Source organism: Paramormyrops kingsleyae, chromosome 5 (genome assembly GCF_048594095.1).
Source record: "Paramormyrops kingsleyae isolate MSU_618 chromosome 5, PKINGS_0.4, whole genome shotgun sequence".
Classification (NCBI taxonomy): domain Eukaryota; kingdom Metazoa; phylum Chordata; class Actinopteri; order Osteoglossiformes; family Mormyridae; genus Paramormyrops; species Paramormyrops kingsleyae.
Genome location: NC_132801.1, coordinates 10,608,702 through 10,633,528, shown reverse-complemented (window position 1 = coordinate 10,633,528; position 24,827 = coordinate 10,608,702). Strand labels below are relative to the sequence as shown.

The following is a 24,827-nucleotide window of genomic DNA, read 5'->3' as shown; positions in this document are numbered from 1 at the left end:
TGCAGTTATCGTAGAAGGTGGAGTAACTACCTTTTTGTGCCCATGGTTCCATCTAGTGGTGGAGTACGGTTACTGCACGCCGCACCAAATTAACTCTGGTTTAGCCTCGAGCCTAGTAAAATGTTACCTGGATGACTTTGCGTAATCTATAGCTTATTAAAAATTCCATGAATATGCATGATTCTTACGCAGTATGGAATTTGATTTGCGTTTTCCCCAAGCCTGGATAAGTGTGGAAAAATTTTGGAAATATTTTAAATATATCTAGATTACAACAAATTGGCCTGTGTTTAAAAAAAAAAAAAAAAAAAAAAAAAAAACACAAATTTAACATTTTTCCATGAACATGAATTAGCTGTCAGCTCCAGAATGTGCAAAAAGCATACATTCAAGAGCAACATCTCAAACCAAGGAGTGGGGTGTGCTATTATCTCCAGCAAGAAGTATTGGATAGTTCCTGGTCGCCCTGTATCAACACTCAAGTGGGAAGTGCAAGTTTTTGCCTTTCAGATCACCTTGTGGATCCTAGCATAGACAAGATGGGCCACGGCCCAGGGCAGCATCTTCTGGGGGTGCACCAACTTAAAACTGCCAGTGTCAACCCCCAGTTGACTACCTTTGCCATCTCCACCCCTGTACAGTCTGGAAAGGTATTTTAAAATGGGAAGTGTAGGTATCGTTATTCCAGTGGTGTTACAATATAATGGATACAACTTGGAATAAGCATAGAGTGCGAGACAATGTACAAAGAAAGTTTTATTTAATTGAAGTGACTTTGTGGTGACAGGGAAGACAAAGTTTGCGTTACAAGAGAGTTGTGGTGCTTGTAGTGGTACAAATCTTACTTTGATAAAGCAATTCATCCCAATACAAAACATCACAAGATAAAATGAGTAGCCCAAAGCAGATAAGTTCCAATTCCTCCATTCGCATAAAGGGGGGGGGGGAAAAAAAGTACAAGGATGAGATGCTGTAACATTAAGAAACTAGAGTATAAAAATCTCAAAAAGGCCAAGTTGGAGGTCTTTCATATGCTCCTCTACAAAGTATAGGTCACAGTGTTAGCTCGATTTGTAGCTTTCACAGGAGAACCCAAACACCCGGAACATACCTAGATGCACGTGAAGGGAAGAGTGAAATATTTAGCCTTCTCAGCACAATAGGCTAAAATAACTTATCCTAGTTAACAAAACTGGTGTACAAGTGGAAAGTTGGCATAAGAGCATTCCTAACCATAAGGTAATCGGACTGCACAGAATGATGCACCCAGACAAACGTCACCAAAATTCCTCAAACCACCACACTGCAACCTTCAGTGCAGTTGTGTGCATTGTAAAAGGCAGATATCTTAAATGCAACACCATTGATAAACATTACAACCTAGTATAGATTAACTGCTTAGTAAAATTAGTGACATTGCCCTTTTCATGCCGTTAAGCACAGCAAACCAATACCTCCACTGCATACTACAGTACTGCTTTGGCTATTTCAGTCGACAATTTGCCTTTTCAAAAAATCCAGTAGAAAAATAGATAAGTGGCAAGTATATTCCAGTTTATGCGTTGTTACAAAAATAATTCACATTCAAGAAGATATTCAAGTTTGAGAAGGGAAAGAAGTTTGGCCCATATTTTTGCATTTGTGATGTGTCCTTAATTTAAACAAGGCAGACAAGACCCTCTTTACACATCTATCACGTGACCATGTGGCATAATTTCTCCATGTAAGCATTTGTGTGAGTATGTAATGCACTCAAGTGCAGGTGTTTACCATAACATTAATAAAGTTTGACATGATTAATACTTGCTACGACCACCTCCCATTCCATTCCTGTGCACATATGGATATGCATATGGGGGGGGGGCGCACTTGTGCGCCATTGGACGCTGCAGTCGGGTCACTCCAGCTTGTGTTCGGAGGCGTCACCCTTAGCGTCTCCGTCTTCATCGCTCTCCATCCCTGGGCGGTTGACGTTACGACGCGTAGAGAAGGGGACATTACCACATCTGCGGATTAACAAGTCACGTGGGTCATTGTCATTCAGGTTGTACAGCTGCGGCCATTCCTTCTTTATAAGGAGCAACAGCTGATCTAACAGCAACCAGGGAAGGAAAAAAAAAACTGCACATATGTAAAAAATTAAAAAACCCTTTTAAAATCTGTTGTGTTTGTAACTACTTGCAAGTTAACTCTTAGCTTCATTGTTACGCAGATCAGTCCATATTACACAGTATTTTTCTTTTAACAAACTTTCTTTTGACCCTATTGCTACATATTGTATTCCTATCCTATTTTGTTTGACATTTGATTAAAAATAGATTTGTAGACTCATTCCTTCGACGCTTTTTTGATCTGTACCTTATTTGTGTATTTTCTACAGCTTTGAGCATTGAGTTGCATTTCATGTATGAAAAGTGCTACATGAAGAGAGATTAAATGGCGCCGACTCCTTGGCCACCCTGAAGCAGCACGCTCACCTCAGTTTGCTCTTCAGCGAGCTGACTTCGCGGTTCATGGCGTCGGCGGACTCTGTGGCGTCCTCCAGCTCCCGCTGCAGTTTCCGGCGGGAGACGTTGGCGCGGGAGGTCTCCTCCTCCGCCTCCTCCAGCTGCCTCTTCAGCTGCTTCATCCGGACGTTGAGCTTCTCCGCCTGCGGAGGCGGAGCTTATGTTACCGCTCGTGAAACTGGTCATGCTACAAGCTAATGCATGCGATGCAGGTGGAAATTCTACCATCCCAGTTTTAATGCTCTTAAAAGTCAAGATTTCTACCAAAAAGGGAAGAAACACAGCCATCTGTACCAAGTTTAAAAAATTGCTACTCGTGAGACTTTAATGCCTAAAAACTGACCAGCTAATATTGCGTCGTTCTGCTCACTGAAGTTTAAATTCTAGTTGGACTCTGACCAGGCCTTTAAGCTCCAGTCCTGCCGTACTAAGCGCGTTATGAAGTCACCCATCTGCAGCACCACTGGACGTGGAAGCCAACCTGGTCTTTGTACTGCTCCGTGTTGCGTCTCTCATCCTCGACCTGCATGGTCACCTCCTTCATCTTCTTCTCGACACGTCGCACCATCTTGGAGGCCTGCTGTCTCTCCCTGCAGGAGCGGAGAACAGGGAGTTAGCCGCAGCCATGAGAGTTCACCGTGAGATTCACATGAGAATGCGTCAAAGGGCGGAGGAGGAGGAGGAGACCGACACCCACCGGGTCTCGACGTCCAGCTGCTCCTCCAGCTGAGCGATCTTGGCCTCCAGGGCAGTGACGCTGGCCTTGTATTTGCTCTTGACGGTCCCCTCCAGGTCCTGTAGCTTCTGTTTCAGGTCCTTGTTCTGCCGATCCAGCTGTGAGCGAGCCCCTTCCAGCTGCTGACTAGCACTGCGTTCAGCCGTCAGCTCTATGGTGAGCTGGTCAGCCTGAAAGAGCAGGGAGGTGGGACTTAAACACTAGGTCTCATGTCACTGGATGATGCTAGTTTTGTACATGGTAAGATGTGCTTGACAACCCAAATTATGATGTAAAAACCACATCTCATAGTAATGAGAAACAGATTCTGACCTTGTCAGTGTTCCCTTGTAGAATCATACATTTTGTAACAATGATCTCCGACTAACTATGATTTGAGGATTTACTGTATTATTGTGCAAACTGATTGGTTGTGATTAATTATTTATTAGTTTGACTGATTCATTACAAGTGCGCTATAGGTTACTGGTCTGTAGAGGGAGCTCTTCTTGGGCCCAGATCACCAAAGAGTGTGAGGGGTCAAAGCCTTCCTGTTCCATTTCACTCCTGATCCTAGTTTATGGTTCTGCTACCTTGATTGGCTAATATTTAGAACTAACTGGAGCATGGTGTTAGAGTATCATGCAAGTACTCTGTTCCAGTTAAGGTTACTTGCATCTGCAAACATCTATTGTGCGTGTCTTTTGGGTGGTTAATGTAACTGGTTGGGCGTATGATGGCACATATTGGACATGATGATCAAGGATATACAGTCATATACAGTCTGGGAAAATCAGTGGAGCCGTCTGGTGGGACTCCATGCCTCTCCGCTTTAGTCCCCTTGTTACTTTGCCTTCTGATGGTCTGTCAACCATCTGACTATAGACTTCCTGAGAAGTGTCTTGCACACCCCCCCCCCCCCAAGCACCTGCAGCATGGCACGTTTGAGGCGGTCATTCAGCATCTCCATGTTGCTCTGCTCCTCCTCCAGCTCCTCCTCTAACTGGGTGATGCGAGCTTCCAGTCGGCGTCGCTCATCCGACGTAAGGGAGCTGAGAGAGTGGGGCAGGCGGGAGGGGCGGCGTCAGAATACCAAACCTCGAAAAGCTCAACCAGTCCGCAGCACACTTTCACACCAGCAGTCACACGGCGGCGGCTGTCTGGACCGTTGTACCTCTTGGAGGAAAGGTTGGCCAGCTCGTCCTGCAGCTCGTCCCTCTCCTGCTGGGCTTGCTTTTTCATCCTCTCTGCGGCAGCAAGCTCCTGGAGATGGAAGGGAGAGAACAAGGTAGCGTGTCATCAGGGCAAGTCTAATCAAGTAAGGATATGGAGCAAGGGAAAAAAAAAAAAAAGCTGATGAGGGAGGGGCTACTAAAAGGGGGGGGGGGGCAACTGAGAGGAGGGGGCCAACAAACCTCCTGGAGGTGAATTGCATTGGTTTCCAAAGACTTGATTTTGCTCTCGTTTTCCTTGGCCTGGGCCAAAATGTCTTCGCGGGACAGGCGGGACTCATCCAGCTCCCTCAGCACGTCTTTCATCTGGGCCTGGGGTATGACAGGTCAAGGGGGGTGGGGGGGGGGTTGCCTTTAAATCATTTGCATTTGCGATTTTTTTGCTACAGGTTTCAGGTGAACGGCTTTCACCAGAACGCTGTGCCAACAGACAAAGGGCGTTCATAGGATGAAGGCAAGAATTTGTACCTGCAGCTTCTTCAGCTGTTTGAGGGCATCTTCCCGACCTTTGTTGGCCATGTCAATCTGAGACTCAAGGTCTCTCAGGTCAGCCTCCAGCTTCTTGCGGGCAGCCATTGCCACAGTGCGCTGCTTCTTCTCATCTTCTAGCTCCACCTCCATCTCCCGCACCTGGAAGTCAAAGCGAAACGTCGACGCACGTCACGAAATTCCGCCATCCGTCGGGAAGTGACGTCAGACGGAGCACGATCTTAGCGTACCTGTTTAAGCAGCTGTCTCTTCTTCTCCTCGCCCATCTCATCCCTACCCTGCAGGTCTCTCTCAAACTGGGCTTTCATGGCCTGCATGTTGACCTCCAGCCTCAGCTTGGCATCCTCAGTGGCCTGCAGCTCATCCTCCAGTTCTTCCAGTTGGGTTTTCATCTCCTCCAGCTGCTGTTCCATGCCTCGCTTTGATTTCTCCAGTTCGTGGACCTACAAACAGGACCGAAAAGGGGTCAGAGTCATGTGACCAAATCCAACAAGAACGGACTACAAACATGAATACTGGAGTGTGAATCTCCTAGATGTAATTCAGAGGCCACGGACAAACTGAAAACGTGTTCTTACACTCTTGCCGACGTCATCTTTAGATGACACCAGATCCTCCATCTCCACTTTGAGCTGTTTGTTGGCCCGTTCCAGCTCGTTTTTGAATTCCACCATAGTCTCAAGCTCTCGGTTCAGTGCCAGTGCCTTGGTCTCTTTTTCCCTCGCCTCCGCTTCAGCCCGATCTCGTTCCTCTGCGTACCGACTGGAGACAGACTTCTCCTCGGCCAGCATCTACAAAGAAATAAAGCAGCTCAAGGCACAGATCCGGTAGAGTTTCTATTGCTTTATTTACAGCCATACATCCAGTTTTACTGTTGCATGCATTTTCCTGAAAGTACCTTTGACTAATGCAACCAAGTTTATGGGACAATTTTAACTTTGACCATCATTATGACATTGCCATTAAATTTGTTTCCATGGTTACAGCAGTGCATCCCCACCCAGTTTCGTTTACCTGGTCAAATTTCTTCTGCTTTTTCTCCAGGTTCTGCACAGTCTGCCTCAGGTGATCCTGGTCTACCATCAGATCATCCAGCTCCTGCTGCAGCCGGGTCTTCGTCTTGTCTAGCTTGTCGAAGGTGGCACACTTCTCCTCTAGCTGCTGGTTCACGGCCTCCAAGTCCCTCTGGAACCTCCGCTTACCCTCCTCCGCACTCTCCAGGGACGATGCTTCCTGCTCCACCTTTTTCTTCATCTCTGCCATCTGCAGGACGTGTTGAGATGGGAAACAATGTCAATGGATATCTGCAGGTGTGGTGATGGAGCACCTACAAGTCGTATTTAACATTAGTATTCACATGAACAGTAGACTTGTACCCAAACACCGGGGGACAAATGCTTAAAGTTATTTAAACATATCCGAAGCTTCTGAAACAGGACAATAGCAGATAGAAACACGAGGCACACTATATTCAAATAAAAATGACAGAAACTAGCCAAGAGGAATTAGGAAGAAGGCAATGAGGGATACCTGTGTCTGCAAGGTGAGAAGCTGTTTCTCCAGATTTTTCTTGCTCTCCTCTTCTTCCTCCATCTGCTCTTTCAAGCTATTCTGCTCATCCTCCATCTGCCGAAGACGCGTGGACACGGCAAGCTTCTGCCGCGTTTCCTCCTGGAGCAGCTCCTACAAGGGGGGGGGGTCAATAAAGCATAGTTAGGACTTTCTGCCTGAACGCCGCTCAAAATAACCGACCCCGATGCAGCTGTTAGTGCTGGGGCTGAAGTGAACGCAGCGCTGCCTTAGCGCGGTCAGACCTGCTCAGATCATTACCTGCGTGTCCTGCAGCTGGGACTCGACAGCCGAGCAATCCTTGGATGCTTTGATCGACTTGCTCTCAGCATTGCTGAGCAGGCTGTTCACGTTGTCCAGCTCTGCCTGTGGAACAATAGGGTTTATAAACGTTACATTGTAACCTCCCCCCCCGCCATAAGCCACGCAGAGGCTTTCCCACATTACACCCCACGAAGTCGTACCTGGACCTTGGTGACCTTCTCTGAAAGCTCCACCCGGTGTTTCTCACTCTCCGCGTGCTTCACCTGTAGCTCCTGCAGCTGGGTCTCCACCTTCTTCCTGCGGTGCTCCGAGTCGGTCTTGCCCTGCATCAGGGTCTTCAGCTCGATTGCCAGCTCGTTGCGCTCGCTGTCCAGAGCCTGCTTGGCCTTCTCCACAGACACCTTGTTCTGTGGAAAACGTGCAATGATTCCCATGTCCATCAATGCACCCGTAAGACTGGCTTCACCTAGGGTCTTGGCTGATGCAGAGGTGCTCTTTGGTCACTTAAGCCAACGTCTAAACTCGTGTAGTACAAGTAGACAACGTCAAAGGTCGTACGTTTGGTGTCAGTGGTCCTGTATATCTAACCACGACGGCTCCATCAAAATCCATCTGTCCCCGATCATGCCCCCGGTGAAGTTACCCTCTTGGCTTGCTCCAATTGCTCATTCAGCTCGTCGAACGCCTGACCGTGCTTCTGCCGCATCTCAGCCACCTGTTGCTCGTGCACTTTGGCCTCGTCCTCCAGGGTCTTCTTCAGATGCGTGACCTCCGACTCACGCTTAGCTCTGTGAAATAGAAATAAACACAGGCGAGTGAGAATTCACAGAAAACATCATAACCAAATGTCAGATGAGGAGCTGTCATGCATGGTCTTTAAGTCAGATTAGTACCCTTTAGTTAATATCAGAAGTGTTAGACTATAGCATGATTAAATAGAAAGTACAGATGCTCCTCACTTTACAATTGTTTGACTTGCGATATTTCAACATTACGATGTTTCGATAGCAATGCAGTAGTCGAACCTTGAAATTTTGCTCTGCTCCTGGGCAGGTAATGTGCCATATGATCGTTTCTACTAATGCTGGGTGATCCTAGCATCCATGCAGTCATGCTTCCAGTCGCCGTAGCGATCGCAAGCTTAAACATCTCATACAGCGTTTCACATATTGTACTGTGTTTTTCCCCTCCTGTGATTTGTCATATGGTATTATCATATTCATATTCCATTAACGATGTTTTCAATTTATGTTGGATTGAATTGGAATGTAACCCAATTGCAAATTGTGCAGCATCTGTAGCACTGGGTCTACAGTGTGATGTCACAGCTGGCTAACAAGCATTGTTTTTTTCTCCTTCCTGGTATGTGACTAGGTAGTCTGTTACCGGAGCTCCTGCTGGGCAGCTGTGGAGTCCAGAGTGTCCTCCAGCTCCGTCTTGAGGGCTTCTAGCTCCTCGCTCAGGTCCCTGCGGTTCTTCTCAGCTTTGCTGCGGGCCACCCTCTCCAATTCCAGGTCCTCTTGGAGCTCAGAGAGCTGAGCTTCCAGCTCTCGGATCTTCTTCTGGGCCTGATTTTTTAGGGCCGCCTCCTCTTCCATCCTGGTGCAACCGGAAAACAGGTATGTCACTATTGCAGGAAGGTCTCATTCTGGCCAAAATGGGATCTCTGGTGTGGACAAGCATGGCCACCTCACCGGCTCAGTGCTGCCTGCAACTCCTCTTCCTTCTTCGCCAGTTGAGCACGAAGCTCAGCAATCTGAGCCTGCAGGTCAGCGATCTGGTCATGCAGCTCAGTGCTATCACCCTCCAGCTTGCGTCTGTTCTTCTCCAGCTCCTGCCGCAGCTTCTCCTCCCTGCGCAGGCGGTCTGAGAGGGTGGACATCAGGCGAGACAGTGTTTGGAGGGAGCAGCAAGGATGTGACGAGTAGCACATGGAGGAGACAGCTGGAGGTTTAGAGCACAGAACACAGGGGTACGGAGGTACCTTCAAGGTCTGTGATCATGGCCTCGTGCTTGTTCTTGAGTTTCTGTAGGCTCTTGGACTTCTCCTCTTCTTCAGCCAGATTTATGGTGAACTCAGAGATTCTATCCTCTAGTAGTTTTTTCTCCTGCAAAGGGAACAATTCAGATCAACACTGGCTGCTTTTCCTTGCACGCGACGGGTGGGATTATGCTGTGTAGCACTGGAATGGACAGTACTGGTAAATGGTAAATCTGCTAACTGGGTCTGATGTAACTGACAGCAATCGCCAGGGAAAAGGATTTAAGATTTATTCCCACTACTTATACAGCCATAATCAGCAAATAACTAAAATTTGAAGCACTTCACGGTTCATGTGAAGAGAACTGCAAATCCCCGCGCCGCGTACAGACCTTGCCGAGTTTATTGTTATGATCATCCAGCACCATGACATCTTCCTCCAGCTTCTTGACCTTGGCCTCCACAGTGACCTTCTCCACCTGCAGCTTCTGTCTGGCTGCCTCCTCCTCATCCAGCTGCTGTTCCAGGTCCTGCGGAGAGAAGTGCGCATGTTCATCTCCCCGAAACGTTACACCTCACGGGAAAAACACACGGAGCTGTATTCAGCTTCTACACATTCAAATGGACAAAATACAGACAGCCTGTATGCTTTAAGGGCCTGATCACTTCCTCCAATAATCAATCATCCTTGAGAGATGTTTTACCGTGATGTTTTGCTGCATCTTCCTCTTCTCATTCTGCAGATGAGCGGCCCGTTCCTCCTCCTCCTCCACTCGGGCCTCCAGGTCATGCAGGATCTCCTCCAGCTCCTGCTTCTTGGTGGCCAAGCGCGCTCGCATCTCCTCAGCCTCGGCGAAAAGCTCAATCTCCGCCTGCAGCTGCTCCTGCAGGGCCACCTTCTCCGCATTCAACTGTGGGGGGGGCAGGCAAGGAGGGCCAAAGAAAATAAATTTAGGGACTACGTAAACCTATTCAAAATGTCAGAATCACCAGAAGGTCATGGGTTTGAATCCCACGGCCGGCAGGGTACTCGTATCAGCATTGGCCCTTAACCCCCAATTGCTTCAGGGACCCCGCTAACCATCTCCGATATGCACTTAGACACTTATTCAAAGTGATTGTATAAGTAAATAAAATATAAAATGTCGATGGGGCTCCATTCTGGTCATACCTGTGAATTTTTGACTTCAGACTCCTGCAGCTGCTCCTCCACCTGCTGCTGTCTCTCCTTCACCTTGACCAGCTCATCATCCTTGGCCTGCATCTCCTCCTCCTGCCGGCTCACCTGCAGCAGTGGTTTCACCTGGGCAAGGGAACGTGAACCCAGTGAAGCTCACGCACTGAAGTACAGTCTGCAGTGCGCACACAGGTACTCCCGACCTTGCCAGTGCGCAGGTACACGGGAGGACCCAGGTCGCGAGACCCACTGTACGGTTTAGGACAATCCTCATTGGGTTCTACCTTTGTGAAGAGCCTCCACCACTGCCAGTTTCTGAGCTTCAGGTACGCAGCACAGTTTCTCTGGATCACCTTCATGGCAGTCAGCTGCTGCTGTCTCTTGGCAAATGCTCTGCAGGGGGGGGGGGATTCAACCAAGGACAGAGAAGTGAGCAGAGTTTTACAGAAGCGATTTCCCACTTACTGGTGCACGATAGCGGAAGCGCACGGCGTACTTGCGAGCGATGAAACCTCGGCAGCAGGCCTGGAAGCCGATGATGACGTCGGTGATCTTCATATCCCTCTCCTCCTCCAGATGAGCCAGCACTCCGGCCCTGAAGAACACTTTGCTCTGGCCAATCCGGTACAGGTTGGAGTCCAGCTCCAGGGCTTTGATCTGGGGATGGGCGAGCGGAATACAAAAAAAGGTTCCCAAAATTTTGTACAATTTGCTTAAAATGGCTGTCATTTTAATGTAATTCCAAAAAAAAAAAAAGCTATTGAAGTCAACATATTAAGCTAATATAGGTTTTATAAATAAGTATGCCTAGTACAATGTTAAAAAAAATTCAAGCTGGTAAATTTCAAATGCAACAAGAAATAAAACATCTTTCGTGTTTTAGATGACTGGTGGTTTAGAGTAGCAGCGATTTCATAAAGCAGCGCGTGTTTAAAAAGGCGCGAAGTCTTACCATGAGCACACAGGCTTGCTTGCCATCCATGAAACCCTTAGGGATAGCATTGGGAGTCAAGATCTCATACCTGTGGAAGGAGGGGATCATTTTCACTGTCAGGAGGACTAAAGTGAGATGGGGGGGGGGGGAATGCACCACAACAAGTGCACACAGCAGAGAAGAGAGAAGTCGGCGCACCTCTGCCTGAACTCCTGGAAGACTATCCTATTGGGGAAGCCCTGTCGGCAGATACGGATTCCCTCCAGAACACCATTGCATCTTAGCTGGTCCAGAACCAGGTGGGGCTCCAGTTTACCTGCCTGAACAGGGAACATAACAGCAGATATAGTACTTCCCAGCCTAAACTAGAGAGCTCTTCTAAATCAAAAACTACCTACTCAAACAAGCCAAAAAATACACATCTGTAGTCGTAATTCCAAACCTCTGAAAGACTAAGACGACTTAGGACTAAACTACACATTACTTGGAAATTAGAAAAATATTTCATGTTTCTACCCTTCACAGCAGCTAATGTGTAGGATCTATAGTAACTGTAGGATCTGTACCTTCTTCTCATGGTTAGGAATGATGCAGCGGACGAAGTTGGGGTTGGTGTTCCTCAGTGTTGTCATCAGCTTGGTGAGGGACTCCTTGTACAGCTGGCCCACCGTGCGGAACATGCCTTTACGCGTCTTCATGGCCCCCGGTGTCGAGTCGGACATCCCGGCCACTTTGTCCAGACCCACGATACGATCCACTGAGGAGACACCGGATTTATGACATCATGGGGGGTGTGGAGTATAAACCACATGACCAGTCCCTTAATCTTCAACAAGAACTACAGCGACTCACGGCTACTGCCTCAATCCTAACAAGTAGAATTAGGGAGTGGATTCCCAGCATGCATTTCTCCATAACTTGACAAGATGACAAAATGGAGAACGAAAGAGCAAGTGTCTGCACCACAAGCCAGCATCTTAAACATGGAGTCATTTTGTTTGCAGTGAAAGTCTTAATTACTTTCAATTCTTAGCAGTGCTAGTACTGGTTAATTATGCATGTATGCTGAAAAAAGGACAAAAATTAAAGTCTCCTGTGGAGCAATATAAAATAGCTAGATTCGTTCCAAATGCAGCTGGTGTCTGTCTAGGCTACACACGTTCTTGCAGGTGATCTGTACTAGCAGGTCATGACTGGGAGGGATTTTCATTTTGCCAGCGTCGCGGTTTGCAGTTTCAAGTTTATGCGTGCTCTGTGGCATCGTATAGCCTGATTTTTTTTCCTTAAAAGGCAGTCTGCACTTCTGCCACGAGGATGTCAACGGTGCGTGTCAGGATGAACGCATTTCGGCGTGTAACGTGTCGTGCAGCGTTCAGTTGCGATAAACATCACAATGTGCCAAAGAAAGACAGGGCAATGAGTCAAGGTGTGCAATGAACGGGGAGAGGTCAACGAATGACCCGGAGGATGCACAGTAAGCAGTCAGACTGATGAATCACTAAAGGAGTGAGGTGCAGAAAACGTCGCCTGGGTCTACCTAGAAGCTAGTGATGAGAATAGGCTGTCCCTTAGAGAACCAGGGGCGTGCGAGGAACAGACAAAGATGGAGACAAAGGGGGAGGGGCCAGTGAGGGGAGGGGGAGGAGCATAGGGGCCAAAAAAATAAAATTAAAAAGCAGGAAAAAAAAAAAAAAAAAAAAAAAGTATAAATAATTCAGTATATCTAACATTTCCCCAAGTACACAATATCCTTCTGCACTCTCATGTCCTGACCCAGTTCCCCCTCACAGCTAAATGTGCTCTCCTCCAATAGCTATTCTCCACCACTAGTGACTCGCCACCACCCCCCAAGATGGATGAGAGTACCGTTTTCTACCAGCCCACTCAGGAGTCGCATTTCATAGGCAGGACATGATATAAAGCGCAGCCCGTCTGAGGAGGTCACAGCAAACTGCATCTGCTCCATCCTCACCGTCTCTCCACAGCTCAGAGACAAACTTGTCAGAGGACTGGTTGAGAAGCGTGGCCACGTTGTCATTCAGAGGATCCATATTCTTCATCAGCCAAGCATCAGCCTTATAATCCACCTACAAGGGAAGAGTCACATTTAGAATCTAACTAACATGTTTGTATCGAACCAACGTCAGGTTCTTAGTATGTAAAACCACCAGGCAAAGGCTCACCTTCCCAGCATAGTGCATGACGCAGAAATCGGCATCATCTTTCAGCTTCTTGGGCTTCTGAAATTTCGGATGGGTGCCCTGTTCCTGCACCAGCTTATCTACAAAGCTCTTGTCTGTCGCTTTGGGGAACCAACACTCCTCATCTAGCAGGGCCAAGATACCTGGTGGATTTGCCTGGAGGAGATTAAATAAGCAGGGGAAAGTGTCAGTATTTTGTCAGAGCAACTAAACAAAAAAACAAAAAAAAACAAATGCACACCGGCTTCTCGATGAGGTCGATGCAGGGCTGCAGGTCCAGGCCGAAGTCGATGAAGCTCCACTCGATGCCTTCCCTCTGGTACTCCTCCTGCTCCAAGATGAACATGGTGTGGTTGAACAGCTGCTGCAGCTTCTCGTTGGTGTAGTTGATGCACAGCTGCTCGAAGGAGTTCAGCTGCAGAGAAGAACATAGATCAGTTGTATTATGCCGACAGATGAGATGGACACTTGGGCTGCACCATTCATGAATTTAAGCACAATACACATGCAAACTAACTGATCCTCCCTTTACCTCAAATATCTCAAAGCCGGCGATGTCCAGAATGCCAATGAAGGAGGCTCCCTGGCGCTTGGTCTTATCCAGAGCCTTGTTAATGCGCAGAACCAACCAGCGAAACATGCGCTCGTACGTGGCTTTGGCCAGAGCCTCCACGGCGAACTCGGCCTGCTCCTGGGTCTGCGCCTTCTGCACATAGTCCCGGCCCACTTTGATTCGCGGGGACAGGATGGCTCGTGTGAAGTCAGTCACATTTATACCCATCAGGTGACACACTTTCTGCGCAGCTGAGAAGACAGGAAAGGCAAGTCAGAGCAAAACAGTGTCCTGGGGGGGAATCCGTACGCCTTAGGCTGTGGTGACACATGCAGGTGAACGCTCTCTTCATAGGTATTCTGAGATCATAGAGCATCAGGTTTGCCATACCCGTGTTGTCAGGCAGGGAGGCCTGGTCCGACTGGCGCTCCTTCTTGAAAGTCATGTTCCCCAGCTGGAGAACTGCAGACACCACCTTCAACAGACCTAGGATTGGCGGTAACAGGACATGCATTACATTTCACCTTTATATACACAAGGATAGAGGCTTGGGGGTCACACTGCATGCCTTTACACCAGAATCAGATCAACGGGAACAGCATCATTACCAATCTGCTCGTCTTCAGGAATGCTCATGATTTTCATGGCCTCCATGGTTTCCAAGAAGAGGTCCTTGTCCTGCTGCCCAGGAATGGTCACATTGCCGTTTGACAGGAAGCGGTAGTTGCTATAGTTCTCCAGACACAGTTCCGCTGATCGAACATTTGATAGTCAGATACAGATATTTGACATACAGCACAGAGCAAGACCTTACAAGTCTATTACACAACCAACTCAGATGATATACGGAACATTAATATCTGAAAGTCAGCATACAACTGGTTTAACAGCACTCGTAAAATACCTCGTCAAGACAATTAGTTACCTGTCGACCGCAGTCAGTTAAGCCAGGTATCAGAAAATACAAAGTGGCATCCAGATTTGTCGATAAGGACTTAAGATATTGGCATCACCTTAAAAAGTCTAGGCCACTTTGGTCCGACTTCAGTATCCAACAATTTCAAACACTAAAAACTGTTTACATTTGTACTTGAGACTTACAGCGCAGTTTGTCTCCAGCCCCTGTCAACATGTAGTAGAAGATGTGAAACGCGCGCTCATTCTTGGCCTGACGAACGGCACGAGACTTTTCAAGAAGGTCTGACAAGCAGCAAGTTAAGGAAAGATACTGATAGTCAAAACAATCCATCAGGTTCCTACAAGCCAGCGATTGTGTATAGGGCCAAATGCTGAACTGAAAAGAGGATGCTATTGTATAAAAGCTGACAGCAATGTACATTGTTTTCACAATGATTTACCGAAGGATACAGGTCTCTATGTTGGCACCCACAATATATCCGTTGACATCAAAGTTGATTCTGATGAACTTCCCCTGTGACGGACACAGACATTGAGATGGATTTTCCAGCATGAGAGAATGCATCTTCCACACATTTGACTTAAATCGTTCTTACGAATCGGGACGAGTTGTCATTCTTGACCGTCTTGGCATTGCCAAAGGCCTCCAGGATTGGATTGGCCTGCAGCAGCTGCCTCTCCAGCTCGCCCTGTTAAAATCAGCACGCAACACAGACAATTAAAAAGGAGCCAATGAGCACGCAGACTACAGTAGTTTTGGTCCTGACCATGCTCTTAATCAGTTCAAGCATGTCAACAGAAATCAATATACAGATTAAAAGTTGCAAAGGAGATGCAACTTATTTTATAGTATATACACTAAATGGCCTAAGACCAAGTAGACGGACGCATTGCAAGCAGAAGTGTCCACTTTTCTCCATACAGGGGAAGGACTAAAGGCAACCTTACACACGCGTACATGCACAGCAAACATACCCCAGGAGCCTCAACACAAAAGCAAGCTGAAGACCACGCACTTTTCACACAAGAGCCGGTCAGGTGAAGTAATAGAACAGGTATTCACACACTAGACTTCAAATACTGAATGAATTTACATTAAAATCACACAAACTACAGAGAATTCTGTACATCTGATAAGATCTTGTTCTCGTCCATAATTGCCACACCAGTCGTTTGCCATGTAAATGTAGTAACACTTCTGCTACAGCACCACCCTGTCACATAACCCAATGCATCACTCTAAGCCCACACCAGCAGTAGAGGGCAGCAGAGAGGGGGAGGAAGGACAGATGCACGGAGCGAGTCTCAGCTGCACAAGAGGAAGTCCGGGGATCGTCGGTAACTCACATGTGACAGGACTGTGCTGCTCTAAAAATGAGAGGAAATGGGAACACTTACAACCTCAACAGCACGGTATGACAGACCAAAACCAAGATGCATCAACTGACTTATATGTAAATGTAGATGCATGCACGCACACACACGCACCCTTGCATATGCATTTTAGTGGGGACTTCCTTTTGACTTAAGACGCATTCTCTCAATTCTAGAGGGAATCTGATAAATCTGTGGTGTTTTTGAAGCAAAAAAAAAAAAAAAAAAAAAAAAAAGGTTTTCAACAAGAACTTTTCAGATCTTTGTCCCCACAAATATGCTCCAACCTCCCCCTACACAGCTTCGGTCTGAGTGTCATCATTGAGGGAAGAATTAGAAAAGAGGATTCGGCTTTTAAGCGGAAGAGACTAACTCAGAGGTGGGACAGCAACTGAATATTCACAGCACAAAAACGGAAGGAAAATGCAACAGAAAATGTTTCACAAAAAAAAAAAAGATTAAAAAAAAAAAAAAAAAGAGTGCAGGAGAGAAGTAAAACCTGAGAAAGCGAAAGTAAATGTGAAGTAGGAAGAGGTTGCAGATTAAGACGGTGAGACTCACCGGGTCCTTTTTGGTCTTGAAGGACGAGGCCACATGAGCCAGATACTGAATCACCTTCTTCGTGTTTTCAGTCTTCCCTGCTCCAGATTCCCCTCTTAGATGAAAATGCAAAATATTTTTTTTTATTTATTTTTTTAATTACCAACACACACACACTACAGTACTAGATGCAAGAAAGCCGTCCAACAGAAACTCAGTCTCATTTCTATAAGCTCAGTCAGCCTAACATGCCAAGTCCTGCTGGGGGCCGACTACTCACGTGCACAGAATGGACTGGTCCTCACGGTCTAGTAGAAAGAAAAAGGAGGTAACAGGATTCATACTGGGCACTGAGCAGAGAGTCACTATTAGCTACACCTAGCTAATAGAGCTGAAGTCACTTTTTGCCTCCAAAACCACTTCAGAAAGGTAAGAAGCCATGTTCAGAGAAGCCATCAGTTTTACAGAGCTGTTAGTTTGCTCATTCTCCTCTGATTAATATGGCGTTTTGGTCTCAGAAATGCCAGGGCCTGAATGTTTTGTTCATCACATAATTCTCTATAAACTCTAGACACTTATGAATGAAAAGTGGTTAGCCATTTCTGAGATGCATGAACCACCACCTGACACCAACAGTAAAGTTAATAGTGTAAAATCGCAAATATTAGCTACTCTAATGGTTAGTTTATCGGTAAGCGAACCTCTCGACCCCATCAGCATGAGGTACAAGATCAGTTGAAGCAACATGACGCAGAAGACTGTGCTTCAGCAAGCAGGGGTACCCAATAAACAGGTCACCGTATCAATGTGGGTACAGGAAACCATGCACAGTACAGGAAACTGTTTACACAGTAATCCCACAGAGAAACCTTAACTGCACGGCAGTATCTACAGTAAAGATGACCCGTGAAACATTTTTTCAGTAAATAGCTTAAGCACACAAGATCGTGTGGCTTTCAGAAAAGTATTTTTATAATGCTTTACTGTCCCAGCAGGAATTACGGGTTACAATGTATGCATTATCAAGATCTAGTGTAATAGGTAAATAATGAGGAGGTTAGTTGTATCTAGATTAAATGAATGTCTTCTATGAACATATGGACCTACATCAAGATAACAATGGCATCTGGACATGACCCAATAGGGGTATTTCACAAGCTGCACTTCCCAGTGTCTGGCAGAGGGAGAAAGAATGAGAAATCCCTTATGGAGGTCTGCTACAGGTCTGAACATGTCATGACAGGAGCCTTACCCTGCATCATGCTGCGATAGGCCGAGTCGGTGATGGCGTAGATGTGGGGGGGTATCTCATGCCTTTTCTTGCCCTTGTACATCTCGACTATCTCCTCAGAGTAGATGGGCAGGTTCTTGTAGGGGTTGATCACCACACAAAAGAGTCCAGAGTAGGTCTGCAAGAGCAGGGTACTGGCATGGATCGCTTGCGTAGACATTCAACATTAAGAGCTACTCACAGACCAGTGGTTGGGGGGGAGGTAATCATTAATTAGGCTGAAGTTTTTCTGCCTGGGTACTCAACCAAAAGAGAACAAAAGCCATCGATTAGAAACCATTCAACTTCTCCAGAATTTCTCAGAGCCCTGGTGAGAAGTTTGTGCTGAAGACCCTTCAGTCCGACGCGTGCCATCCACGTTTACTAGAGATAACGTAACATGGACTCAAACAGCAGAATCTCCCAGGAACTTCCTGCCTGGTGATGACCAAAAGCCAAGGAGCCGTGCCCAACTTGGACGTAACAGGAAAAAAAATGGTATTCATTTCTGGCACAAACCATTAGCTATGTTTACCGCCTACCACCTACAGCTGTGTCCCCCCCTCCCCCGAGCCTGATGGAAAGATCTGGAGTAACACGATCTCCTTCCCATCTCCAAAATGCTTCCTTTTCCGTCCCAATCAGTCCCCATTTCCTCCCATTGTACTTTGTCTTGCGCTCCATCTACTACCAGTCACTTTCCCATATCCACACTTAACCTTCTAAACCAACCATCCAACTCAACAATGGCAGCCAGCTGCGTTTACATGATCTGGACAAACTTCAGCTGGCTAAGCAGTTCAGGTAATTACCCAGTCATTCATACATTATTCCCCATGATCTATTTGTTCCAAGTTCTCCAAAATGATTAGAGAATTTAAACACTATATAAAATATGTACAGTATTGAATTACCATCTATACCATTTTCAAGATACTTCAATATAGTCACACCATACAATTCTACCTGATTTTCCTTATGGATTTAGTGAAGTAATTTAAAGTTCAACAGTCAGTCCCCTAGTGAGTTTTAAAGATGCAAAATAATGGCCACAGTTCTAGCCGCTTAGAGACACTATCATGTCATTTTCCCTCTCAATCCTGTGAATTGAAATGCCTGTTAAACAGGCAGTACTGGGACTCACATAGATAAGGCCGGAGTAGTATCTCTCCTTCAGGTTGTGAAGCACGGAGGCCTCGTTCAGGCAGGTCAGCTCCGCCATGTCCTCCACCTTGCTGAACTTGGGTGGGTTCATCTTCTGGATGTCGTCCTTGTTGACCTTGATCTTCTTCCCGGAGTCGACCAGCTCGACCAGGCACTCGTCGCCGCTCTCCTCCTTCAGGGAGCCCGCCTCGAAGCCCAAACGCTCGGAGGGGACCCATATCAGCTTCTTGGAGGCCCAATCAGCTTGCGCCAAGGGATTGTTGATCAGGTTGCGGTCCACGTAGAGGAACTTGTCTGCGTCTGTCATGGTTGCTGCAGAGTGTTTGACAATATTCAATAAACGCTCAAAAAAAAAAGACAATTTAGGAAATCAAATGAGTATTACCAAAATAAATTTATTTATTTTAATTTCAGCTTTGTTCAACACACACGTAATTCCTATCACATAATCTTTTCAAAAGAGGTCCTTTGGCATGTTTCAAGATGACAAAAATGCAACAAAGCAGTTTCTCTTACAAAGCATGAGCTCCCTTAAATTAAACAATGCCAAGTTATTTGGGTGGCGTTAGGGGCCGTTTGCTCAGCACCACAGCCACATCCATGATGCTGCGTCATGCGCGTGTCTGACCCTCTTAAAGATCAGAGCGCAGATGCTGCTCAAGTGAATTCGCCTTTAAAGCCCATGTGGTAGCAGCACGGCGTAGTCATGAATGTTTAAAAGCCTTTTCTACACCGCCTGACATTACTTCCTTCTCATTAGTCACCATTTTGCAATTGGATTCTACACTGCATCCAACATCAGAGTGGACATTAATAGATCAGGAGGGTTTTTTTCCCCTAGCAAAACATGTTTAAACACCAAAAATAAAAAGTAAAAAAACATTTTAAAAGTTGTTTCAACAAAATTGCTATTACACATTTCCATTATTTTCTAAAGTTTCCTGGTAACGATTTGAGTAGGGCCAATCCCAAGCAGGACAGGACAAGACTGGTGTCCACTCTGGACAGGATGTACATCAGCATTAGTCCATCATCAGGAAACGCTCACATACACAGATAATGAGATGCCAGTTAAGCCAATGACATGCCTTTGGACTGTGGGAGAAAACCAGCGCATGCAGATGTACAGGATTCAAATCAGGATCTCCCTCCCCACCTCCAGCCCGCCCCGATAGAAAAGGCACCCTCTAGCATGGCTCTCAACTATCACGGTTTCCTCAATCTCAGGGGAAGAGCCACACCTAAAGGCTCACACTGCATGTGCATATTAGTACAAGGGGAGAATAGCAAGATAAACTACTGCATCAAGTATGTGCACATTTCGCACTGAAATGTGTGAAAAAGGTCAGACTGGAGTAATAAGCTGCTCTTTGAACATGTCCAAACAGACACGCGTGCCGGCAGAATGCGTTACACACCACACCCTGAAGACCAGCATTCCTCCTCTCAGAAAATCCCCAAACTCTGCCGTTTGAGGAAACTGGCATGCAAAATCAAATATTTTCAAACTGTACAACTATTTTCCCATTTCAGTAAAACAGGTAAAATAAAATCTTGTTGCGCAACAGGATTCCAAATTTATGGCACAGTACATTTACCACAGCAAGAAAACCCAGCTTTCAATCTAGCTATAAATATCAATGAATTCAAACATGCTTAACGACCTGCTGGACTATTAATATATGAATCTGTTTAAACAGCTAGTGTTAAAAAAAAAAATACAAACACGCACAAGAAATGTCATCACAGCAGGAAATCGCTGTCTTAACGGAATTTAACCAGCAAGACTGATCTCATCCCTCAGCACTTCAAAAAAAAAAAAGCTTATTTGAAAATAATAATAACACCCCCTGCACTCTCCCCCCCAGGGACCGACATGATGTGAAGCCCACTGCCTTCCCTCCAACTCCCTCCTGTAACCTCTACTACTTTACCTGATTCAGGCAAACGGACCAGATGCACATCCAAGCACACAGAACAGTCGCTGACAGCAGAAGCGTCAAAATAAGCCTGCACTTCTCCTTTTATGGTGCTTTCATCACAGCCCACGGAAGGAGGCCCCTATCAGACACCCGGGGCGGAAGCGGGCACGCCAAAGAGCCCGTACACACAGCTGTAAACGTCTGTCAGTGGGGAGGGGTTATTTACAGAGCAGCGTGCACCATCAGGATTGCGACCAGGGGGGGTCTCAGGGTACAGGCCAGCCCCTCCCACGGCCTTCAACCTTGTGTAGGACGTTGGGTCTAGAGCAGGGGTGTCAAACATACGGCCCGCGGGCCGAATACGGCCCACTATGGTGTCCAATACGGCCCGCGGGATGATTTGAACAATAGTATTAAATATCAAATCTTTTTTATTATCCTCATTATTATTAGTAGTAGTAGTATTAAAAAGGAATGAGTGTTAATGAACAGTTCCTGAGGACTTGTTAAATGCAGTTTTACAGAATATAGTGCATTTGTTGTAATTTGATGCACTATGATTAAAAAAAAATAATAATAAATTCGGCCCGCACATGGTCACATTTTCTTCTCATCCGGCCCTCACCCTAAAATGAGTTTGACACCCCTGGTCTAGAGGCATCAGATACACTCAGAGGAAGGGAGAGGGTTAGGGGCAAAAGCATCCCGAAGGGATGTCATCTGCTTCCTCTGTAAATTGATTATGGGCTTAGACACCTCTACTCTGATCAAAGGAAAGCAGAGGGGGAGAAAACGATGGGGGGGGGGGGGGAGAAAAAAAAAAGGATTAAAAAAAAAATTAAAATTGCCATTTCACATCACTATTGGATTTGAATTTGAGAAGAAAATGTTCAATAGGTTACTATGGCAGGAGAACATCCAGACAACAGCTTCCACCAATTTCATCTTAAAGAACAATAAGTGATCACGAAGTTTGATAACGGCATGAAGGGAACTAAAAATCGAGATGCTTCTTCCTAAAAACGCTCGCATTTACACTGTATCCAAATCATCTGTCACACATATGCGCATAATCTCCCATGAAGAGCACGCGAGAATGTGGTTATCCAGTTTGGCAACTTCCTGCCTGTTTCAACAGAGGTCAAGTGTGTTTTTTTCTGCGACTACTGATTAGCGACCGCGATCATCCGTCTCAAAGAAAAGGAAGATGTGGTGGAGAAAGTAAGAAAAAAACTACTGGCAGCATGATCGGTGCAACTCGGTGCAAAGGCAGTCTCACTACCAAGAGATCGACTGCCCAACTTGGTTAAGCGAACAGGTTTAAAACGCTGCCTAACATAACTTAAACTTACGAAACTTAGTTACAAACGAGATGAATCCATACGGCAGGAGCAAACAGTTTTTAAAGACATGGTTGGCCATACTTCCACAGATGTGCAGAGAGCGTGTTTCTAGGTGCTTGCAGAGCAGGCAGAATCAGACCCATTTAAAACTGGACTGAACTCATTTGCATTGATGCCGCTAAAGGATCGCGTTTAGAAACACGATGATAACGGGCATCGCCTCGGTTATATGAACAACGGTTCATTACGCGATGACTCAGTAAACCGCTTAGCGGGCCTATACTGTGTGGTTAGGCGCCACACAACTGCATTAGAAACCGAGGCTCTTCTCTTTAATGCCATAACACACGTTTTTATGCACTAGCTCTGTTCCAACAAACAGTGCTGATTGTCGGTGGACGTTTTGCAGGGGTCAGCTATCTGGAGTAAGATATAAAATTCGAGACAAATCTGCACACGCATGTATGTAAGTTTTATTACCTTGTCTGTAGGTTTATAATAGAATAATATAGGTTTGTCATGAGAGTCAGAAAGCCTGACGCGTGAGATGGCAACCCTGGTTTTGGAATAACACATGTATAGCATTACCGGTTTAAAAACCCCTTTCAGTATCCCCGTCCATAGTTACGTAAAAACTTCGGTCTTTTATTACACTTTTTTTCCCTATCCTAGATCGAATGAGCTATTGAGGCCATATGCATTGCGCAAACTGCTGGTTCAAGTGTCCCAAAACCTTTGGAGTTAAAAATGTGTATTCCTTAGAGACACCAACACTTAGTAGGTTTGTACAACAGCCGGGCACACAAAGGGTAGGCTACCCCACACAAGCAGGATATGCAATACATCCTCAGAGGGTTTTCTTGGTTAACGCAAGGTTATTAATTAATAAACTAACCTTAACTTAACCCATTTTAGTGTGTTACATACAAACACACAGTGAGGCACAATAAATGACGGCCACCGCTTTACCTGTGGGAAATCCCCAAAGGAGTTTGAGGAAGTCACCTACAATATACTAAATGAAAAACAGACGTGAATGGATATTTATTTCGTTAATATTAACAGTACATAATCAGAATATCCCCTTAAAGCACAAGTACCATTACATGCACCCAAGCTGGCCGCTCTTCTGTTCCCGCACCGACATGCACCAACCTACTGCTTCCAGTTTTTTTTTTTTTTAAGTATTATTTGAGTTGCATTTAACACCATTAATAACTCCGAACCCTGGTTTAACGGGCTTAATCAGGTGTACCTGCCGGCAAACAGACACTTAAATCAATGGACATAAAATTACACAATCATAGGGCGCAGACTTCGACATTCAGATTGGTTGTCCTTAAGGTAATATTTCTCCATGAGGGACCAGGTTCAGGTAGATACACGAAGCAGCAGTGGAAGGTGCGAGAGGGACATGCGGCAAGTACAAACTCACCTGCAGTTAAATCGCAGACGCTGTGGGGTATAATCGACGGCTGCCTGCGCTACAGCGAATCCCCTCCTGGCTTGAATAAACTAGTCTGCTTCCTGCCTGCACCTCCCTCTCTAGCTCCCCGACAGGCTCTCGCTCCCGTCTTTTCTACTCTTCCTCTCGGAACCGTTCCGCCAATTTCGGCTCTGTCCGGGTGCGGCCGATGGGGCGTGGCCTACATTAATTACGGTCTTATGTGTTGACCAATAGGAGCTAGGAGAGGTGAGTGCTATGGCCAATAAAATCTGAGTACATAATTTCCATAATATGGTAGGGACAGCGCTGTTTACATTGGGAACGATACTTCTCTTTGGCCTAACAAAGTTGTCACAATCGTAACGGATATCAGACTGCTCTCTGTACAATCCATGTAAATTTGCTTCTGGGTTCGGGGAACAATGTAGAATAGCACAGGGAAAAATCGCGGTTGAATAGTGTGTGGATCATGGGCGTTGCTAGACATAAAGCTCTGCTGGGGCACAGGCCCCCCACCCCCCATTACCCATATGATTTGAACGTGAGATTTTACTGGGGCACGGCACATAAATACTGCAGCACGTGGCCCAATAAAAGGGGTCTACCACGCCCATGCTGCAGACTGAAAAAAAGGATGCTTATTGGTGATGAGGGAGGATGTGCAAAGGAATTCAGGACTGTGTCTGTACCTGTAAAATTACTGATTAGTGATTTTCCACAGAAGCAGGCAGACGGTGGGAGGGCAGAGGTGGGGTTCATGGAGAGAGAGGCAATCAGGTATGCATGGGATACTGAGAAAAGCCAATGGATGGAAGACTGCAGGAAAAAAAACACGAGCTAAGGAGAGCTGTGGGGCATTGGCTGGGTGTGGAAGAAGGAAGGTAGTCCAACCAGGGAGACACCTGGAAGAACAGAACTTTCTCTCTGTCAATGACCTCTGTCTAGGCTGGATTTTTTTTGTAGTTTTCAATGGAAAGCATTGCTTAATTTTCAAGGTACTTATGGAATATTAATGGGTTAAGAGTCAAACAGAACCCACCAGTCTCTGGTACCAGTTGCTGGGTCAAGATAAAAAGATGAACTTCAACATATACATAGACATGTGTTTCCTTTTCAATTGCTCAATGAGTTTAATTTATAATATGGTGAAATATACCAATAGATTGCTGAAACGTCCTGTTTTACATTCAGTAACCAGACTGAGTGAACTTCTATCCGTCTTCTAAA

The 24,827-nt window shown here is 46.1% G+C and overlaps 1 protein-coding gene across 3 annotated transcripts; it reads right to left on the bottom strand.

Moving 5' to 3' along the window:
• Positions 1-743: 743 nt before the first annotated feature.
• On the bottom strand, positions 744-23,747 carry LOC111833568 (myosin-9-like). 3 transcript variants are annotated; one of them, XM_023791976.2, is made up of 41 exons: positions 23,589-23,747; positions 18,869-19,200; positions 17,707-17,863; positions 16,735-16,762; positions 16,476-16,569; positions 15,888-15,908; positions 15,137-15,229; positions 14,991-15,054; positions 14,724-14,822; positions 14,231-14,374; positions 14,013-14,108; positions 13,602-13,873; positions 13,311-13,484; positions 13,052-13,225; positions 12,841-12,955; positions 11,435-11,625; positions 11,067-11,188; positions 10,887-10,956; positions 10,431-10,591; positions 10,219-10,327; positions 9,929-10,060; positions 9,462-9,668; positions 9,150-9,287; positions 8,761-8,884; positions 8,471-8,642; positions 8,163-8,375; positions 7,420-7,564; positions 6,977-7,183; positions 6,774-6,878; positions 6,474-6,626; positions 5,958-6,206; positions 5,522-5,734; positions 5,174-5,386; positions 4,923-5,084; positions 4,638-4,766; positions 4,397-4,485; positions 4,151-4,274; positions 3,205-3,413; positions 2,989-3,097; positions 2,478-2,650; positions 744-2,006 (listed from the first exon to the last, which is right to left on the bottom strand). In XM_023791976.2, exons 2-41 carry the CDS (start codon positions 19,193-19,195, stop codon positions 1,898-1,900), a joined length of 5,886 nt encoding a protein of 1,961 aa, XP_023647744.1. In that variant the 5' UTR covers positions 19,196-19,200; positions 23,589-23,747; the 3' UTR covers positions 744-1,897. The 3 variants fall into 3 exon arrangements, with proteins under 3 accessions (XP_023647744.1, XP_023647743.1, XP_072568219.1); XM_023791975.2 differs by lacking the exon at positions 23,589-23,747 and adding an exon at positions 20,823-20,976; XM_072712118.1 differs by lacking the exon at positions 23,589-23,747 and adding an exon at positions 20,621-20,643.
• Positions 23,748-24,827: the final 1,080 nt, after the last annotated feature.